Genomic DNA, 19,115 nt, shown 5'->3' on the forward strand with positions numbered 1-19,115 from the left:
CTATGCGCAGCAGTAGAGATTTTGATCAGGGTCATGGATTTCCAACATTTGATGACATCCCAGACACTTTCGGCTCTTCAGCGCCATTTAGGCCATCACTGGACAGTCAAACTCCAAGAAGAGACTCGGACCCCTTTGGATCTTCAGGGTCATTTCGGAAGTCACTCGACAGTCAAACCCCAAGAAGAGAATCAGATTTTTTCGAGGCTTCAGCAGCTCCATTTAGGACATCATTCCACAGTCAAACTCCAAGAGGAGACTCGGACGCATTTGGGTCTTCTCCATTTAGGGCATCATTCAACAGTCAAACTCCTTGACGAGACTCGAACCCTTTTGGGTCTTCACGGCCTTTCCAGACGTCAATGGAGACTCCGAGAAAAGACTCGAACCCTATAGCTTTAAATGTGGGAGAAAGGTCACAGCTTATGCTGTATTTCAAGGTGGCTTCATTATGTTATTGTAGGCTCGGAATATTTTAAAAGGCATTAGACTAAAAATTGTAGCAATTTTACATCTACTTACTAATGTAAGAAATGATTGTTTTTAACTTTCAGCTTTTGAATTCTAATTCGCATCATTGTGAATGCTAGTGCTTGATTTTAGATCTCACACATATAGGGTGTGGTGTTGAAACTGTGATGTATGCTTCTACCTTGTTATATTTGCTCTGATCTATTTTCCTTTTTGGTATAAGGTCTTGTACAAGAGCAGTTGTGACAATCGCCTTAATGAGATCACAGAAGGGGCATCTGCTGATAGACGTGAGGTATGCTGTAGGATACTTGAGCCTAAGCACATATTTTCATTAATCTTTAGCAACTGTCTTGGCTTAATGAGTACTACATAAATCTAGGCTGAGTCCCTGGCTAAGAAATATGAAGAGAAATACAAACAAGCTGGAGATGTAGCTTCCAAGTTGACTATTGAAGAAGCCACGTTTCGTGATTTACAGGTACCTTTCACCACATAGAAATTGTGGTCAATTAGTGGCCCATGTGTGTGTTTGCTTTTGCTCATTCGAAGATCAAAGTGTTAACTACTTGCTGTTCGTTTTGTTCATCTGAGTCGCAATTACCTGTACTTGTGAGATGGCATGCTTTTATTTTTTATATTTTAACTTTAAGTATTACATTCTGGAGAAACAAAGAAAAAAAAAAAAAAAAACTTTATAGTAGTTTTTTATGCCTGGTGGGATTGATAGCAGATGACAGAAAGAAAGTAGGGTGGGAGAATAGAATCAGTTGAATGGTCATACCCCTAGTGGTGTATTCTTTTTATTATCACCGTACTGATTGTCTTATGTGATTTATATGCAGGAGAAGAAAATGGAGCTATACAGGGCAATTGTCAAGATGGAGCAAGAAGGTGATGCTGATGGCACCGGTACCTTTTGCACAACCTTGTTGTTTAAAACATACTTTTGCTCAACTTGTCTAAGATCATTTCCAACTGAAATTTTCAGGATCGCGTTGATCGCATCCAATTGGATCTTGATGGGCTTGTGAAAACTCTCAATGAACGCTGCAAGAAGTATGGATTACGCGGAAAGCCTGCAACATTAACTGAGCTTCCCTTTGGTAAGTTGATCTCATTCGTTGCTAATTTCTTGGGAATCTAAGAATCTTGTATAAATAATGATACGAGTACTTCCATGAGCTTATTCTTTATCAAACTATCTGATGGATTTTACATTTTTTTATTTTTTATTTTTTTTTATGGACTTTGGCTTTGGGTAGTCAATTTATTAGTAGCGTTGCCTTTCTAGAAGCTAAAAGTCATTCTGTTGTTAAATCATCAAAATCCTACAGAGAAACCCTTGTTTTCACCATTGTAATCTTTTCCTGATCACTCTGCTTTGTTTGATTTTATCATTTGAATTCTGTGTAGCGTTTCTTGAGTGCGTCATTTTATTTTTCGTTATTGTTCACTGCTGTGGTATTTGTGCTACAATGCATTTTGTAATCTGAAATTTTATTTTGTTTTTATATAGGCTGGCAACCTGGCATCCAAGAAGGAGCTGCTGACTGGGATGAGGATTGGGATAAGTTTGAAGACAAAGGTATGTGCCAAAAATGAGTTTTATAGATCCAAGATTGGCTCTGAGATGATAAATTTTTGGTAGCACTTAAATTCTTTTTTCCTTTTCACCTTGTGGTAAATGGAGCATATTGCCTGCTGTTTGTAGTTCCTTTGTCGTCTGGTGGTGGTTTCCCAATCTGTTCAGGAGTTTTAACTATTCGATGTGACTGATTCAGAAGTTTACTTTTCAGGATTCACTTTTGTCAAGGAGCTCACTCTTGATGTGTCAAATGTCTTGGCGCCTCCAAAACAGAAATCATCATCAGTTCAGAAAGAAGAAGCTCCTCCAGTTGAGAGTCCAACTGCTTCTTCACCTAAAGTTGATGTCAAGTCAGAAAAGCCTCAGAGTGCGGATGACAAGGTTGCTGAAAATGGAGCAGCATATGATAAAAATGAAGAGGAGTCTGCAAAAAGTGCTCTGAACAGTCCATTTGCCAGCAGTACCGTTGGAAGCCCATCTAGAAAATTTTCAGATTCTAACTATGGAAGGACAACAGGCACAGAGGCCTCGCCCCGTGATAAGGAATCTCAAAGGTATAGTTTTAGATCTGTAGTTTTCTAACTACATATTTAAGATCACCATGATACCTGCAAATATTGTTGAAATTCTGAACTTTGATGTGCAGTGCTGATCATGGGGGTGCTGGGTCTGTGTTTTCCAGTGACAGGGGTTTCGATGAACCAGCATGGGGGACATTTGACACTAATGATGATGTTGACTCGGTGTGGGGTTTCAATCCAATTAGTATCACCAAGGTAAGCCGATATTGTACATTCAATATTCTTTATTATTTTATAGAACTAAATTCTTTGGCCTTGTGTTCATACTGACCGAGTAGTGCTCCATGATTGCTGTTAATGCCACCTATTTGTTTGTGGCTGTGATCATGTATCCTTTGTTTCAATAGTAGCCTCAAGTGCCCTAATGCTTGCTGCGTTTAGTTATTAGAGAAGGTTCTGTGAATTTTATCAATAATAGTTTCTATCTTCACCAAGTTTCCAGTTCTGATGTTTTCATCATGTAAATCAGTTAGTAGTAGTATGGGTATTTCAAACCAAATATGACAAAACCGAGTTTCCTGATTTCAGTCTTGGGTCACTGTAGATATAAAAAGAAGGGTATGTGGAATTGTTCTTAGTGCAATTATTTGCACGTTGAAGGGGACTCTGGTTTTGGCATTAGGTCTAGGTTAATCAAGACTGTTTATGTTTACATTGACCACAGAGGGTGCTGCTTTGCACACAGAACATTTTGTAGCCGATGGAAAATTTCCATTATTTTGCACCTTTTAAGTAGGCATGGATTCTCGGTTCCAGTGAATCCACTTTCTTTTCTAATATAGCTTGTTGGTTATGTAGCACTTTCAAGCTTTCGGTTTTTTGCAGTTTTATATTTGTTGTTATTACTAGCATGCTGGATTGTGCGGTAACTGCTCTTAATCATGTGTGATGTAGGATATGGATCAGGAGAGTAATAAGGATCACTACTTTATTCGAAGATTCTGTTCCCAGAAGAGCCGCCCTTTTACTTTCGACGATTCTGTTCCCAGCACACCAATGTCTGCCTTCAATTCAGGATAGTCACCACCAAGGTACAAGGATAGTTCAGAACCTTCATTCGACACCTTCTCCAGGTTTGATTCGTTTAGAAGCACCCAAGATACTGGATACTTCCCTCAATCAGAAACGCTTGGCAGATTTGATTCTATGCGCAGCAGTAGAGATTTTGATCAGGGTCAATGATTTCCAACATTTGATGACATCCCAGACCCTTTTGGCTCTTCAGCGCCATTTAGGCCATCACTGGACGGTCAAACTCCAAGAAGAGACTCGGACCCCTTTGGATCTTCAGGGTCATTTTGGATGTCGCTGGATAGTCAAACCCCAAGAAAAGAATCAGATTTTTTTGGGCATTCAGGACATCATTCAACAGTCAAACTCCAAAAGGAGACTCGGACGAATTTGGGTCTTCTCCATTGAGGACATTATTCAACCGTCAAACTCCGAGACCAGACTCGGACCCATTTGGGTCTTCAGGGCCTTTCCGGACGTCAATGGAGACTCTGAGAAAAGACTCTGATCATTGGAGTGCATTTTAGCCGGTTAGTTGTGCTTCATTTTGTGTCTGCTATTCCATCGCCGTTCAAAGCCTTTCTATTGTGGCGTGGTGGGACGGGCCTTGTGTTTTATGCTTTGAAATCACTGAGCCTGTAATATATCTTTTGTATTTCATCCCTTTTTGTGTATGCAGGTTGCCATTTCTTCATTATTTTTTCCTTTATCTTGTTGCGCAACATATATTTCCTCCGAATTTTGGAATTTTCCTAGTCCTATTGAAGCGAAGACCCCCATAGTTTTTTTTGTTTGTTACAAATTGATGATCGTATTATTAAACTTAAGGACTTATTTTGTTGTAATTTCCATTTCCATCTCAAATAAATTTTGTGTTTGCTGATTTTGTTGTTCAGTTCAAACGAGAACACAAGATTTGGCGTTTTTAGTTCAACTAGGTCGTTCATATCTTTTGCTCATTGCAGTTGAGCTATGGAGCTATTTGAGTTTTTATTCTTTTGTCGAATGTTCAATGTCAACTACGTGACTCGTCACTTCCACTTTCACGACGTCAAATTCAACTACGTGACACAGCCGCGGGGTCTACCACCAAGAACTGAAGCTTAAGAACCTCCACCTCGATGAGGACGGCAACTTGAAGGTCACCGCTATCGGAGTCAGTGCTTTCTCAGCACACTTGAAGCAGGGTCTCACCTTTGTCGCGGACCCCTTCGAGCTGGGGACTTGTTTGCTCTTGGTGGTTTGGTGGATTTTCTGATTTTTGAGCTATTTTATTAGGTACTTTCAGAGTTAATTGAGCTGATTTTGTGGGTTTAATTGTGTGTTTCTTAATTTTATTGACTTGATTATGGAACTGGGCATGCAGATGAACTTAATTTGGTGGACGGATTAAGCAGGTCGAAGATCTCGAACAGGTGAGGTGGAGAAAAAGCAGGTTTTGACTTCTTCTTTTCTGATTATTATGGCTGGAACTTTGAAAAGAAGAACTTATTTTTGCATTTACCAAACATTTTACACTGGAGATTTTTTCATAGCTGTTTTTACAAAAAGTTAAAGCAATCCCAAACCCGTACTGGGCTTAGGCAACAAAGCCTACATATCCAAAGGGAATAGACAAATTCAAAATGATATGGCACTCAGGCAAAAAGACCCATTCAGCCAAAAGGATCGTTCGGCTTCTGACTCATCATCACTTTCATTTAACTCAAACTGATCATAACTTTATTCACTGGCTTCTGAATCATCATCACTTTCATTTGCTTTATTCTTATAACTTGATCCACTGGCTTCCCAAGTTTCATCTTCTCTTGTTTCTTCTTGTATTTTTGGTTCCTCCGATGTGAAGACGCGATCAGGTTTGACTTTCTCAACATCTTCCGCATACAACGGCCATATACCACAATTTTCCACCTTCAGACCGGAATCAGGACTCCAGGAATGACGTCGAGACACAGAGAATTGAACAGAGACCTCATTTGCAAGTTTGTAAACATCAGGGGAGCATTTTTCTGCTCCCTCTTCAATTATAAAGGGCCTACCCCACACGTACACGTGATCATGTAGGTTGTCTTTCTCCCAGGGACGCATCCAACGGAATCGTTGGACAATGAATCCAGAAGTGAACAGTCCATGGCTTTCACCCAGGGATTTGACATTGCACCTAGCTGTTATTTCAAAGTCATTATTGCAGTTGGAAACACAAGAAACAACAGCAGAGAGAAGGAAACCCAATAAAAATGTTCGAAAACAATCTGGAGGAAGCTTGATATGGACTGAAGATCCCTCACTTTGATATCTGAAGCTGAACCACTTTGGAATTTCTTTTCCCGGACATATAATGCCAAACCAAGGGTTCCCATAATCTTTCTTGGATGAATTAGGTGCCTCTCGCATAATTCTAAGCTGTGCTTCATCCATTATGTTGCTCCTTGCATTATGATCCAAATTTCCGCAATTATAAAAATTACGTTTCCCAAAATATGTGTATTTATCCCAACCTTGTGTGAGTGCTGTCCATGAACTTGGCACTGTCTTCAGCGACCTGAAGCCTTGAGCTTCAAGATTACATAGCACTGGGAGCTCTGGTAATGATTGAAGCCGCTTGTACCCAATTAAGCTTAGTTTATGCAACTGAGAAGCTTGTTTGATGCTTGCAGGTATGCTCCTGATCGTGCTTCTACTTAGATCCAAATCTAGCAATGAGGTTGAGCCAACGAGACCATCAGGGATTTCTGATATGCGGGTGCCATGGAGGTCTAGAACTTTCAAAGATAGCAAATGAATAGAGCCAGACGGAAACTCTTTGAGTTCGTGACAGCAACAAAATCAGAGAGTTTTACTGTTGGTTAAACTGTAGATACTTCTTGGGACAACATTAAGGTTCCTGCACATATCAAGATCTAATGTTTCAAGCCCAATTAGATTTCCAATAGACGAAGGGAGCTCTTTGACCGCTGTCTTTTTCAAACTAAGAAAGTTCAGATGTTCCTTTTGCAAACATGTAGTTGAATGCTTGTTAGAGCAGGGAGAAACTCGATTGATGTGTAGCTCTTTAACCTCTGTTCCATTTAAATTTAAAGCCTTAAAATGTTCCATTGGCTTCAAGATCTCTGGGAAGTATTCAAGCAGTATGAAGATGGCTGGTAATACCAAGGCGGGAGTCCTCACCTCTGAAACTGATGAACACATCATACTTTTCCTGATGAGGGGGTATATCAACATCTTCAGCATCACCAGCTGCAGGATCAACAACAGTAGATGACGACGAAGATGAAAATGTTAACGATCTGCAGCACATCTGCAAGAGAGTAATGATGCACTCCATCTGAGTGCAAGATAATAATATATCAAAGAAAGAGAATGAAGCGAGTGCTTGATACTATATCGAAGAAAGAGAATGGATATATCAGAATGAATGAGATTTGCTAAGTTGCAATTGAGAAGAGAATCCAATTAAGCAAATCAAGACAGAGAGAGCTTGAAAGTGGGAAGCAAGCAAGAGAAGAGAGAGCAGTAGCCCGCAGAGACTAAATCAGATTTTAGTTCAGCAATTGTACTCGTTGACTTGACTGAGTTGACTACTTACCCAGCTCATTCACCTTACCTTCCAAGAACAAAAATTTGTTCCGGAGCTCTTCAACTAAAACCATAAATTAGGTGATTTGGTTTGATTTAGATTTTTGAAATTTGATACAATGGATCACTTAATTTAGTGGTTTTGATGGAAGAGAGGGAAAGGATCTCTTCCCCAAAAATTTAAAGCGTTCAGACACATTGAAAAAGACAGATGAAGGGCACATCATCACATGGCAATGGCATCATCAGTTCACACCTTTTATTAATATAGTTGATTACTCACAAGAGACACAACTCACCAGTCACTAGTGCATGGTAGCGGCAAACACACAGTAGCCAATAGGCCCCCCTTCATGGCCTTACGCGCTTTGTGTACAAATTTAACTTTGATGCTGCGTCCACTGATTTCATATTTCATCAGCAAATGCAATTTAATTTCCACAAGGACTAAACTAAGTTGAAAATGTACACGATGAAGAATTGAAATATAAAACTTTATTAATCGAAACTACATAACTGCCAAGAAGACTATATACATTAAAGGAACTACATCTTGACTGACTTGTTATTCAATGCGTTACAAAGCAACCTATTTATAGAGAAAACGAATTCAAACCCTAATCTCTAACGGACAAGTAATCATAAACTTAACAGGCAAAAAAACCTAATCCTTGGCCCACAAGAAAACCCTGTTAAAATAACAATAATAGTAAAAGTAATTTTCCAATAACCCACACCAGCACGTCACGTCATGTCGTGACCGTAACATCTAAGTGACATATTTACTAATGCATTATTAGTCTAGGATTTCAGGGTGGCAATACTAGGTGTAAGTAAGTCTTCAATTGAAGATAAAACCAATCTAATGCATTTGAATTTTTAAATCAACGAGCGCAATAGCTTGAAATAGAGAACGGCCACCTCCAAATCGGTTTTGGTCGAGTCTGATTTTGAAAAGCAAGGTCCTCTCCATTGAATAGACATGTTTTCAGGAGTCATCGACCCAATAAAGGAAGAGTAAAGTGAAGAAAGAGAGAGATCAGGGGGAGGCTGTCAGTGTGAGAAGATGACTTGGCTAGGTCATGGCTGCTGGTCTTCCAAGCTGTTTTTGTTTTTTGATATAAGCAATATTGGAGGAGAAGGAAATTAGACATGTTCATAGATATAATTCATGTTAGTGACCATACAAGCAATATTTGAGTATAATAATTGTATTTGATTTTCACAGCTTCTTGGTTATGTTACCAAATTATATTTATATATATTAAAACATAAATTTAAAAAAAACACTGTTCATTAATAGTGAAAGGACGGACATACCCTCGGGTTTCTTCTTTGTATAATGACTGTTTCATATTTTCTACAGGTAAACGTCAATTTTGCCCTTCCCGGCCACGCATCTTTCATCGTTTCTTTCTTCCTCTGCTTCCACCGCATCGTTTTAACTTTACCTTTAATAAAGAAATTATCTTGTCTGGAAGGTGGGGAAAGGAAAGAGAAGAGGGATAGTGGCTGGAGTATTTTGTTTTCATTCTAAAAAGGCAGATGTGGCTAGAAGAAATAAAGGTTTGTGGGTTGGGAGAAGGAAGAAAACGCCACCCTGTGCCTTTTTTCACCATCTACTTTTTCTGCACGTAGACAAAACAAGTGCAGCTTTCCAATTGCGATGGTGAAAAAAGGAAATCGAAAGCAAAAGGGCATTCGTCTACCACCACCAAAGAGGTGCAGAGCCATGTACGAATGTCAATGTTAAATAAAGAAGTTTTGTCGTGGAAGGTGATGACTGGGGTCCAGGCTTTACTTATCATCCCACCCACCACCAAAATCCACCACTATCACCAATTCACCATGGTCCATGACTGATATCCAACGAACGATTTGAATAACGTTAATGTCATTTTCAATCGATGGTTGATCAGAGAACTTGCTTTAGTCCTCTGGTCTTTTAAGATATTAATATTTTAATAACCAGTACAGAACCACATTTTCCACTGTCTCCAACCGAGGACCAAAGGACCATATGACTCGTTTTAGACTTGTCACAAAAAACCGTCTCCAACCGAGGACCAAGGGGCCAAACATAATTTATTATTTAAAAACTACAACGTAAATTCAAATTGTTTAATGTTTTTTCATATTACTTAATTTAATTTAATATTGTATAATGGCTTAGGAAGTTATAGGAAAAAAATATGAAACAAATTTTGTGAAATAGAAGTTATAGGAAAAAAAATATAATTTAAAAAAAATCTGAAACAAATTTTATGAAATAAAAAAAATAGAATTTAAAATAAAATGAAACGAATTTTGTGAAATAGAAGTTACTAGAAAATATGCCCGCGCGTTGCTGCGGGACTTGAATGCACCAGCTTTAACTGCATGAATAAGACACATTTAACCCGAATAAATTAAACATAATCATGAATGAATAGAAGGATAGATGAGTGAAAATATTCGGTAAGATAAGCATCTTGATTTTTGTATACATTCAACATAACTGATATGAAAAGACATTGTACAATTAATAGAATGTTCTTGATTACAAAAGATGTGATTGCAAAAAATTGTCTGTTTCCATAAGAAACAGAAACAACATACAGTTCACACATATATTGCCTCTGAAGTTAAGATGGCAAAATATATGTCCTGTAGGCCAACGGCCTGTTTCAGCAGTTAACAAAAAACATTAAAAGTGTTCTGTTTTTGTTTCAGCAGCTAAGCTTTCAAGCACTAATGTTCAAAGAAAAAAAATGCAGGATGCCTATTTCCGTAAGAAACAAAAGCAAGATGCAGTCCAGACATATTTTATCCTGCAGTTAAGGTAGCAAAATATATGGCCTGTAGGCCTAGCACCTGTTTCAGCAGTTAACAAAAAACAAAATAACTGTTCCATTGTTGTTTCAGCAAGTTTTCAAGCACACAGTAACTCCAAGAAAACAGAATGTTGGAAGATATAAAAACAGGGCTAATTTCAAGCATAAACTATCTCTAAAAAATTAATACCTCAAGTTTGTTTTCCCAATCTACACCATAAATATTACTTAAAATTGAACCAGCCTTGACAACAAACTGAGGAAGCTCCTTGAAAAAATATACGGTGCTGTAAAACACCCCAATAAGAAGAATAAAATAAGATGCCAAGAATTCATGAGCAGCTAATTATAAGCTAAAGGAAAGACGGTCTAGTGCCTAAGAACCAAGTGAAACTTTGCTTGCTATATATGGATATGCATGCTATAAGAAAGATTTATTCCCTCATGTAGTAGGTTGTTCTCTGTAATCTTAAGCTAACCCAAGTAGACTAATTATAATGATGCAAAATTTATGTAAATCTGACTTTTTTTTTTTAACTGGGATTCGAAAGAATCAATACCTTGGCATATAACGGTCTTCAACAATTACTGCAAGATAATCCTTCTAGCTATGCAACAAATCCAAATTGAGCACCATCGCATAATCTTGGGCTTACATTGTGGAAAACAGAAGCACTGCCAGCGTTTAGAACAATCAACGTTACTTGCCAACATCATTAGAGAGTGAACAATTAGGACCATTTTTTCTGTCCAGCCATTTTAGTTGGCCAAACTCTATGTAATTGCTTCTAATAACATAATATTCTGTTTGAAATGGAAAGCATAGTTCCTCTAAAAAAAAGGCTAGAATCATTCATACCTACCAAACCAATAATAATCTGGTTCAAGATGTGAGAGACCATTTATTTCTGTGTAACCATCAGAAGTCTCACTCATCTGCCTCCCAATCCCCTCCAATCCTCCAACAGATGTATAAATGAAACAATGAAGATATATGGGAACTCAAAAGGGTTAGACAAAATAGTACTTCTCTCTTAAAAATGCGGTTATCAACCCTTTTTACACATTTTTGTTAAAGTGTAACCTAACTGTTCATTCAATTACAATATCTGAAAACACCTCAAGTCAAGCCACCTGATTTTGGCAGTTGGGTGAGAAGGGGATGCTAATATATATTTCGAAAACAACATCATGCTTTTCAATCATTTTCATGGTTCTTACCAAAATTTAAAATCTACAGACAGTGAGGCATTAAGACAGTCAGAAAATAAACAAATATTAGATATAATTCCACATTCTAAAATAGATATCAGCAAGTCAAAAGTAAAAACATGAAAAAAGTAAGAAATTTGATATTGCAGTTAAAGACCCATATAAGTAATCTACAACTAAAAAGCTAGATATTAAACCTAAAATCATGTAATTATGTATGAAGCAGAGAGTAATGCAGAGAGATTGTTTTTTATAGTGCTGCCAATGACAATTACTTTCTCATGAAAACAAAGAAAAGAGAAACAGAGGTATAAAAGTATATTGTTTTTTATAGTTGCAAACATTATGAATTCTGAAAAGAAGAAAAAACTACAAATAACACTTCAATCACGGACCTAAGCATCTAAAACACGGCGGCCAAGATACCATTCAAGATAGGACTCAGCATCATGGATGAACTAACCAATCTGTGTCCCTGAGCTCACTGCAAGTCATATACACCCGACCAACTGGGCATAGGAGCATAATGAGGAAAACTTCCCGTATCCTCACTTAGAAGAAAATAATGCACGCATAATAGCCACATGGACCTCACGTATATAAATTGTTGTGGCAATAATTTGCAATAGAAAACATAGTTATAAATAAGATATACGAAATACCAACATTGCAATGGTCTTTTTTTTTTTTTTTCATTCGATTGTACTGAAGCATGCATCTTAGTGGAGAACAATTAAGTACCACGTGAGGTCTATATAATGAAATGGGAGATTGAATACACTTGAGGAAACTGACAATTCAAATATGCACACTCCATAGTGTATCTTCACAACCAAAAGAAACGTTTATATATACGACATATGTTTGACATTGTTTTTCCCCGCTCAAATTGTCTTGAGAAAATTTGACTACATTGAGAATAAGCAAAAGAGTACTTTTTACTACCTAATTTACTAAGATCCACCAAATCTAAAAACTACAAAACTTTTATTAAAGAATCAAATAGAATAGCATGAGAAAGTTATTAGGACACCATATCCGAATTTTTTGCAGATAAAAACACCTGTATTTCACCTGATTTTCGAATGAAATACAGATGCTTGTATGTCACCTGTACATAGCTGCCTGACATTTATTGTCTTCTTTGGGTTCAAGTTCGTTATATTGTCTGATACGTGAAAGAATCAGAAATCGTATACAGTTTGATAAAGAAACACGTAATGTGATTATGTGACAACCATGCACTCGTCTGTCAGAGAGATAAACAAAGATACCAAAAACAGAGAGGCAATGTTAAGATAAACAGAGAGGCAATGTCACATTGTTTTGCATGATCTTGAAATTGGGGATAAGGTATTCGAAGTGCTAACAATGACATGCAAATGGTATTGAAATGCTAAAAAGGGCATTTTGAATAATTATATGATGCGGCAACAAAAACACAATTGACTTTCAAACTACAGAAATAAATGATAAAAACCACATACTTGCACCCAATGCATTGCTTTTTTTTTTTTTTTTTTTTCTGTGCAGTATAAGAATAAAAAAGGATAACATTCCCCCGAAACCAAATTCATCCCCCAATTTCTTGCAACAAATTTCAGTAATGACGAACGCAACTAAATCTTAAATAAATAGAGCTGTTCAATTAGATTAAACTACATATAGGGAGGGGGAAAGAGAGAAAAGAGAGACCTAGAACTACCTGGATCCTCAATATTGACCGGAACATAATTCTGATTGGGTTTCAAAAGTGAAGTGTACATCAAATGCTATATCAGTGTTGTCGGATGTTGAAAAGTAACTGCAATCCAGGGAACAATTTCATTTATAAGTATAATAAAAATAGAAAGAATCAGGGAAAATCTGTGATGGTGGAAAACATCAAAGCCAAACCAAAACTCTAAACCTGTATTAGAGGTTTATTAAATCCAATGTTGAAAACCATTTAATAGTATCGTTTGAAACCTAAAAAAGGATTGAATAGTGATCACTGACCTCTTTGAGTCGAATGATATTCGGATTCTTCAGTGATTTATGGTTTGTGATTTCCCTTTGAACATGTTCATCCATCTGCATCTGCATCACCAAAAATAAATAAATATTTAAAAAAAATACAAAATGAAAATAGTTTATGATCACTAACCTCTTTGGATCGAATGATATTCGGATGCTTCAGTGATCTATGGCTCATGATTTCCCTTCGAACATGTTCATCTACCTGCATCACCAAAAAATTAATAAATATTTAAAAAAATGCAAAATTTAAAGGATAAGAATTGCGAAGATTCTTAGGTCTTAGTTCGGAATGAAATAGCTCATCTCACCTCCATATATTACCAAATCTTAGTCTATATAGAAAATATGCCCGTGTGTTGCGGCGGGAATCAACTATTTTAGACGTAACTGCATGAATAAAACACATTTAACCTGAATAAATTTAAAACAATCATGAATGAACAGAGGGACACATGAGTGAATGAGGTCGATAAGATAAGCAGCTTGGCTTTTATATACATTCAACTGACATCTTTTGTCGTTGTAGTCTCCAATATATATGTAAGGTATGTAAGCTGAACACAGAAAAAGAGGAAATGACACAAATGATGTTTTGAGGGGAATGCCAGAACTGAACCATGAAGGGAAACTTACATAGAAAATGACCAGATTTGCTGTAATAGAAATTAAATTAATTTATGGTAAAGTCCAAGTCGTTCATTACATGAGGAATTATCAAACAATGATTGGTAGTTTTACATATTCCTAAAGCGAAGTGTTACCGACACTTCAAAAAGTTGATCATAATAAACTCCTTGATGTTCGGTTTAATTTGTTCTTATATTTTTATAAATAAAAAAACTTAGAAATCTTGGACAACCAAAATGCAAATTGAAAAAAGACCCAGATCATGAAAACATAACAACAAATTACCCATATCAAAGAATGGAAAAGCGTCAAGAAAACACATGAAATCAGATAAAAAACATAATATTGGATAAAACATGAAGAGGGTGAGAAAGGGAACCGACATGTATGAAGATATTCGCATATGGTAGTGGCCTCATAGTAGTGCTTGTCGCTGAGATTGGAACATATCCATGTGTCTCGAGTTGTGTGCATAGAAATGCTGTTGGTAGACTGAATGTACGTAAACTTGTAATCGTATTTCCAGAACCATTGACACATTTGAACTATCATCTTCCATTGAGAAAAAGTGCCACTCACTGAGAATTGAGAAAAAAGGGAAAAAAGAACATAACCCAAAACCATCAACTTCTTGAAACCAAAATACAGCGAAAACACAGTACTTTATTCATGAACAAGACCAACCCCAGAGAACAATAAAATTATTAACTTCCATTGGCATATATATATATATATATATAGAATTCTGAAAGCGATGAGAGAGATAGGATAAACCCAAACCCCTAGCCACGATCCCTACCCCTCTCCCTCAAATCCCGATGGCCCCCGTGCTTTTCTCTGACTGTCCCCCCTCTCCCACTCATGAAATCGAGGATCTGCAGCAATGGTGATGAGATCCTCACTCCTCCTTCTCCCTCTCTCTCTATCACTCTTTCTCTGTCTGTCTCCCTCTCCCCCTCTCCCTCTCTATCCATCTCCCTCTCCTTCTCCCTTTCTGTCTCCCTCTATCTATCTCTATCTCTATCTCTATGACCTCCCATCCCTGAAACCCTCACCGAGCAATGAGCATTAACAAACAAACATGCACAAATCTCATAGGAAATTGGTAAGAACTAATCCTAATTGAGAAAAAAAAATCAGAAAACCAGAGGACACAATTGGAGTCTAATTCTACAGAACCCATGACAAACAAATATCCAAAATTAACAAATTACATTAACAACATTCCAACAAAAGTAAGAAGACCAGAAAAATTATCTATTCTAAAGTAACTTAGTTCCATCATGCATAAATCAAGGGAGTCATGGAAGGCCAGTATCTAGGTAATCCAACATATTACAGCATCCAAACACAGACTCAGAATTACAAAACGCATGAAAATTCACATTCCAATGTGTTATGCAATCACCAATTTCAGATCAACCAAAACCAAATAAATTTATCAGTACGCATCAAACCCACCAAACCCAAAATCAAAAGAAGGTGATCAAATTTTTGATTTTGCTAAATATTACAAAATAAAATAAATAAGAATATGGACAAATCAGCATGCATACCTTGTAGCGGTACAGGGAACAGTAGCGTGAGCTGTATCAAGGGCATGTGTACTGGGAAAATTGCTACTGGCAGCTGCAATTAACAAAAACAAAACAAACAAAAAAAATTGAAAAAAATCAAAATCGGGAATTTTTCCAAAAGAGAGGTGGTGTTCTTGAGAAGTCAGAGCCTTTGGAACCTTTGGAACAATTCCGGAGCTTCTCTGAGAAGTCGGAGCCTTTGGAAAAGTTCGGGAGCTTTTCTGAAAGGCTGAAGCTCCAGCTGTCCGGGAAGCGTGCTTGCAATGGGCGTATCAGAACCTCCTACATTAAATCAGTAGAAAGAAAAACATTGCCAAGAAATGAAAATCAAACAAAATGGGCAACTCAGATGTTAAAAAAGAACACAATTATCTAATATTCCCGAACTCCTTCAAACACATACATTTTCTAGACTAAAAGAGAATTGATACTTAGAAATCTGTACCATGTAATTGGGGATGTACACAGGCTCCATTTTGTACAACGTCGTGTTGCGCAGAAGCAATACTGGAATCCTTCGTGTTTACAGTGGCTACACTTGCCTTGGCTCCTCCTTGTGCATTGTTAATATGCTTCTTAAAACTGAATATTTGAAATAAAAATCATCAAACCCTAAAATTTCCAACAATCTCAAAAATTCCAAAACAAACGTATTAAAAACCTCAATTTGAAATCCTAATCCAAAGCAATATAAGTGCATAGATTGTTAAAAATGATGGAAAACTGATCAGGAACAAACCCTACAAAGACACATATGCAAATAAGTAGATTTGACAGATATATATACATATATGCACCTGCAGTTGGAGGAGATGGAAGGGCCAAGCCCACCGGCGCGGGTGCCCATAGGGTGAGCGGGTCCTGTGAAAAATATGAAACCTTGTGAAAAGAGCGCATGTGGGAAAGACCAATATCAGTATCGAACACATAGAAACCACAGTGGTAATAACATTCAAAAAAGTCTTTACTCTATACGACACAATAAAAGCAATAGCAGTGAGGCATAAAAAGTAAAAATAAAAAATTGGGGATTGTAAATTGTAATCTAATCACCCAATAAAATAAAACAGAAATTAAGCACAATAATATCAAAATTAAAAGGAAGGAATAACATGAAACCTTGTGCATAGAACGCTCATGAGAATGAATCACACAACAATCAAGGGTGGACAAATCACAAAAGTGACAATTAAAGGCACCTAAAGGACACCCCCATCTCTCTCTGCAGTCGCAGAAATCCCTTGGTTTTCAGGAAGCAAATGGAAAATGAAAAGGTTTTTCATCCCCTACCCATACCCATACATCCATTTCTCCATGTTACATCGATAGTCTTTGAGCTCTTACAACATCACAGATGCATGACCAAGAGTGTATCTGACAACCTTTTCTCTGGTCCTTTTCATCAGTTGGTCCTAAAGCAACCATCTAGAGATTCTATTCTTTTACATTCATCTTCTTTTTAGGTATCAACAGACATTTATTACTTTATATGTCGAACACAAAACACCTAAAAATTTTATGACAAATTAGAAGCAACTAATCAGAATCTGGGTACTGAGAATTAAATTACTCTTTTTTCTTACAGTCCCAATGGAAAATACTCATTGATTCACAATATAATCAAACTAAAATGCAAGAAAAGAAAAATCAACAACCCATATCAAAATAATATAAAAAGATCCCAACAAACTAAGCAAACAATTAGCATTTAAACAAAAATATTTGCAAAGTCGGAGGGAAAGATGCATACCAGAAGATGAAGAGGAATATGAAGAGCATGTTACAGAAACCTTTCTCATTTTTCAGAAACCTAACTCTGGGTCGAGCTGAGCTTCTCTGCCGCCATTCTCACCAGCTCTGATTTACATGTTGTCAGTATCAGCAGTCGAGCAAACCCGTCAAAATCTCCGTCTTTATCTTCGATCTTAGCCGATTTCGACATTCTCTCTCGAATTTCGCTCTCCCATTCCCTGAAACAAATTCTGATCATAATTCATTCCTTAAGTAGAACTAATAGATTTAAACGAAGAAGAAAAATTAAATTTAAAAAAAAAGCTGGGTTTTTACCTCTAAACGATCTAATAGATTCTCAGCAACAAAAGGCTTCAATCACTACCTTTGCATGTTCAATTGATCAGTAAAATATACAGAATAAGAGTTACATCACATAGCAATAAATTAGAGAGAATTTGAAGACAAAAGGAGATTTAAAATGTATAAACCTCACAAACGTCACAAACCCTAGAATTCTTGCTGAACAAAATCACAATTTCGAATCTAAAGCTGCATGATATGAATAGAGTTTGTAAACCTAATCCTAAAGCACAAAAGATTTGAAAACGACTCCTCACCTTTTCAATCAGCTAAGGCTGTCATGGGCTTCAAATCTCAGTCATTCTGTGCAACCATGGCCTTTGTCCTCAATCTCAGGCCTTCCTGTCTCTGTGCGCTCTCTCTCTCTTTCTCTCTTTCTCTCCTCTCATGTGTCCTTCTCTCTGGTAGCCGGCCTCAGGAGTGCAGGCTGCGAAGCTCTCAAACGTCATAGCGGCAGTGGCAGCAACAGCAGCACCGCCTGAAGTATTCCTACTGGTCGAAGCAGCAGCAGAAGAAGAAGATGAGGAAGACGATGGATGTTCTTCCATTGCAAAGAGAGAGGGAAAATTGGGGGAAAATTAATTTCAGAACCCTGATCCTAATTTAGATGAAAAGGTAACGTACACATGAAGGTCTGAGGAAGAAGGTCCCATGACGATGGATTTAACTGAGATTATGAAGAGGAATGGGGTGAGCAGCGCTGGGGCTAGGTTGAGAGAATGGAGAGAGAAGTCTCGAATTTGAGAGAAATGAAAGAGAAACGGTGCTAGGGTTACAGAGTGAGAAAAGGGAAGAACGGGGGATTTGATGGATGGTTATCGAGAGAGCAGGGAGAGAGAAAGAGGGAAAGAAAAGGCGGTGGCAATTTTGTAAATAAAGTGAAATTCGGCTCAATCCTACGGACAAAATTACCCCCTAACTGTAACATCCCGTCCCGGGATTATTAAAACGTACACTGAAATTACGATTTTACCCCTAAATTGTTCGTTTACGCTTAGTGTTGTGTTGTGTGGGTTGTGGGACCACACACACACTCATACATTTTCTTTTCTTCCGGGATTCCCTCCCTCATTCCCTCACTCTGTCTTCTCTTTCTCTTTCTCTCTCTCTCTCTCTCCCCGAGTCCATTTCCTCTCTTCTTCTTCTTCCTCTACACACGGACATACATACAAACATACTCAAACCTTCACCAATCGAGAAACCAAGACCACCCTCGTGCTCGTGAGGCTGAGAGGAGTTCAGTGGTGCCGTTTCCAGGTAAGAACTTTGACGTTTTCACGTCGATATCACCATGGCCGAATTATTGCACTGTTCATGCAAACCTAAACTAGTGTGTTTTTGGAATTTCTAAGCTTGTAGTTGTGTTTGTGAGGTTCCCAGGAGCTTGGGAGTGGTTCGTTGGGTGAATTTGGACGTCGGGATCGTCCTGTGCAAAGTTGGCCGAACTTGGATCGTTGTTGTAGGTGAGATTTCTTGGTTTTTAGGCCTTAAAACTAGTCTAACGTTGTTCTACTAGTCCTAAGCTTCATTTTGGCTTTTGAATCGT

The 19,115-nt window shown here is 37.6% G+C and overlaps 3 protein-coding genes, 1 long non-coding RNA gene and 1 pseudogene across 6 annotated transcripts in view; 1 reads left to right on the top strand and 4 right to left on the bottom strand.

Annotated features, from left to right (window-relative positions):
• The window catches only part of LOC137727692 (uncharacterized), a 9,793-nt gene extending 5,291 nt beyond the window's left edge, over positions 1-4,502 (top strand). The window contains exons 2-9 of the mRNA XM_068466517.1: positions 1-766; positions 854-952; positions 1,317-1,383; positions 1,463-1,577; positions 1,991-2,059; positions 2,271-2,613; positions 2,706-2,835; positions 3,535-4,502. The exon at positions 1-766 is cut by the window's left edge and continues 71 nt beyond it. Coding sequence (XP_068322618.1) covers positions 1,369-1,383; positions 1,463-1,577; positions 1,991-2,059; positions 2,271-2,613; positions 2,706-2,835; positions 3,535-3,660 — 798 coding nt within the window. The 5' untranslated portion in view covers positions 1-766; positions 854-952; positions 1,317-1,368 and the 3' untranslated portion in view covers positions 3,661-4,502. The remainder of the gene's footprint in view (positions 767-853; positions 953-1,316; positions 1,384-1,462; positions 1,578-1,990; positions 2,060-2,270; positions 2,614-2,705; positions 2,836-3,534) is intronic.
• A 97-nt stretch (positions 4,503-4,599) lies between these two features.
• LOC137728306 (disease resistance protein RUN1-like) overlaps positions 4,600-19,115 on the bottom strand; it is a 45,911-nt pseudogene continuing 31,395 nt past the window's right edge.
• On the bottom strand, positions 9,542-11,474 carry LOC137727697 (uncharacterized). Of its 3 annotated transcripts, none has more exons than XR_011067838.1 (4): positions 10,900-11,474; positions 10,601-10,715; positions 10,231-10,327; positions 9,542-9,602 (listed from the first exon to the last, which is right to left on the bottom strand). It is a non-coding gene; the product is annotated as an uncharacterized lncRNA (long non-coding RNA). The 3 variants fall into 3 exon arrangements; XR_011067839.1 differs by lacking the exon at positions 9,542-9,602 and adding an exon at positions 9,748-10,080; XR_011067837.1 differs by lacking the exon at positions 9,542-9,602 and having other exon boundaries at positions 9,748-10,327.
• Positions 11,929-15,576, bottom strand: LOC137727693 (uncharacterized). Its single transcript, XM_068466518.1, has 6 exons — positions 15,455-15,576; positions 14,282-14,476; positions 13,580-13,658; positions 13,399-13,473; positions 13,251-13,331; positions 11,929-13,056 (listed from the first exon to the last, which is right to left on the bottom strand). Exons 1-4 carry the CDS (start codon positions 15,498-15,500, stop codon positions 13,470-13,472), a joined length of 324 nt encoding a protein of 107 aa, XP_068322619.1. The 5' UTR covers positions 15,501-15,576; the 3' UTR covers positions 11,929-13,056; positions 13,251-13,331; positions 13,399-13,469.
• Positions 15,518-18,359, bottom strand: LOC137727451 (uncharacterized). Its single transcript, XM_068466309.1, has 7 exons — positions 17,827-18,359; positions 17,543-17,587; positions 17,226-17,445; positions 16,273-16,336; positions 15,921-16,057; positions 15,634-15,757; positions 15,518-15,527 (listed from the first exon to the last, which is right to left on the bottom strand). Exons 3-7 carry the CDS (start codon positions 17,272-17,274, stop codon positions 15,518-15,520), a joined length of 384 nt encoding a protein of 127 aa, XP_068322410.1. The 5' UTR covers positions 17,275-17,445; positions 17,543-17,587; positions 17,827-18,359.

Source organism: Pyrus communis, chromosome 3 (assembly GCF_963583255.1).
Source record: "Pyrus communis chromosome 3, drPyrComm1.1, whole genome shotgun sequence".
In the NCBI taxonomy this organism is placed as follows: domain Eukaryota; kingdom Viridiplantae; phylum Streptophyta; class Magnoliopsida; order Rosales; family Rosaceae; genus Pyrus; species Pyrus communis.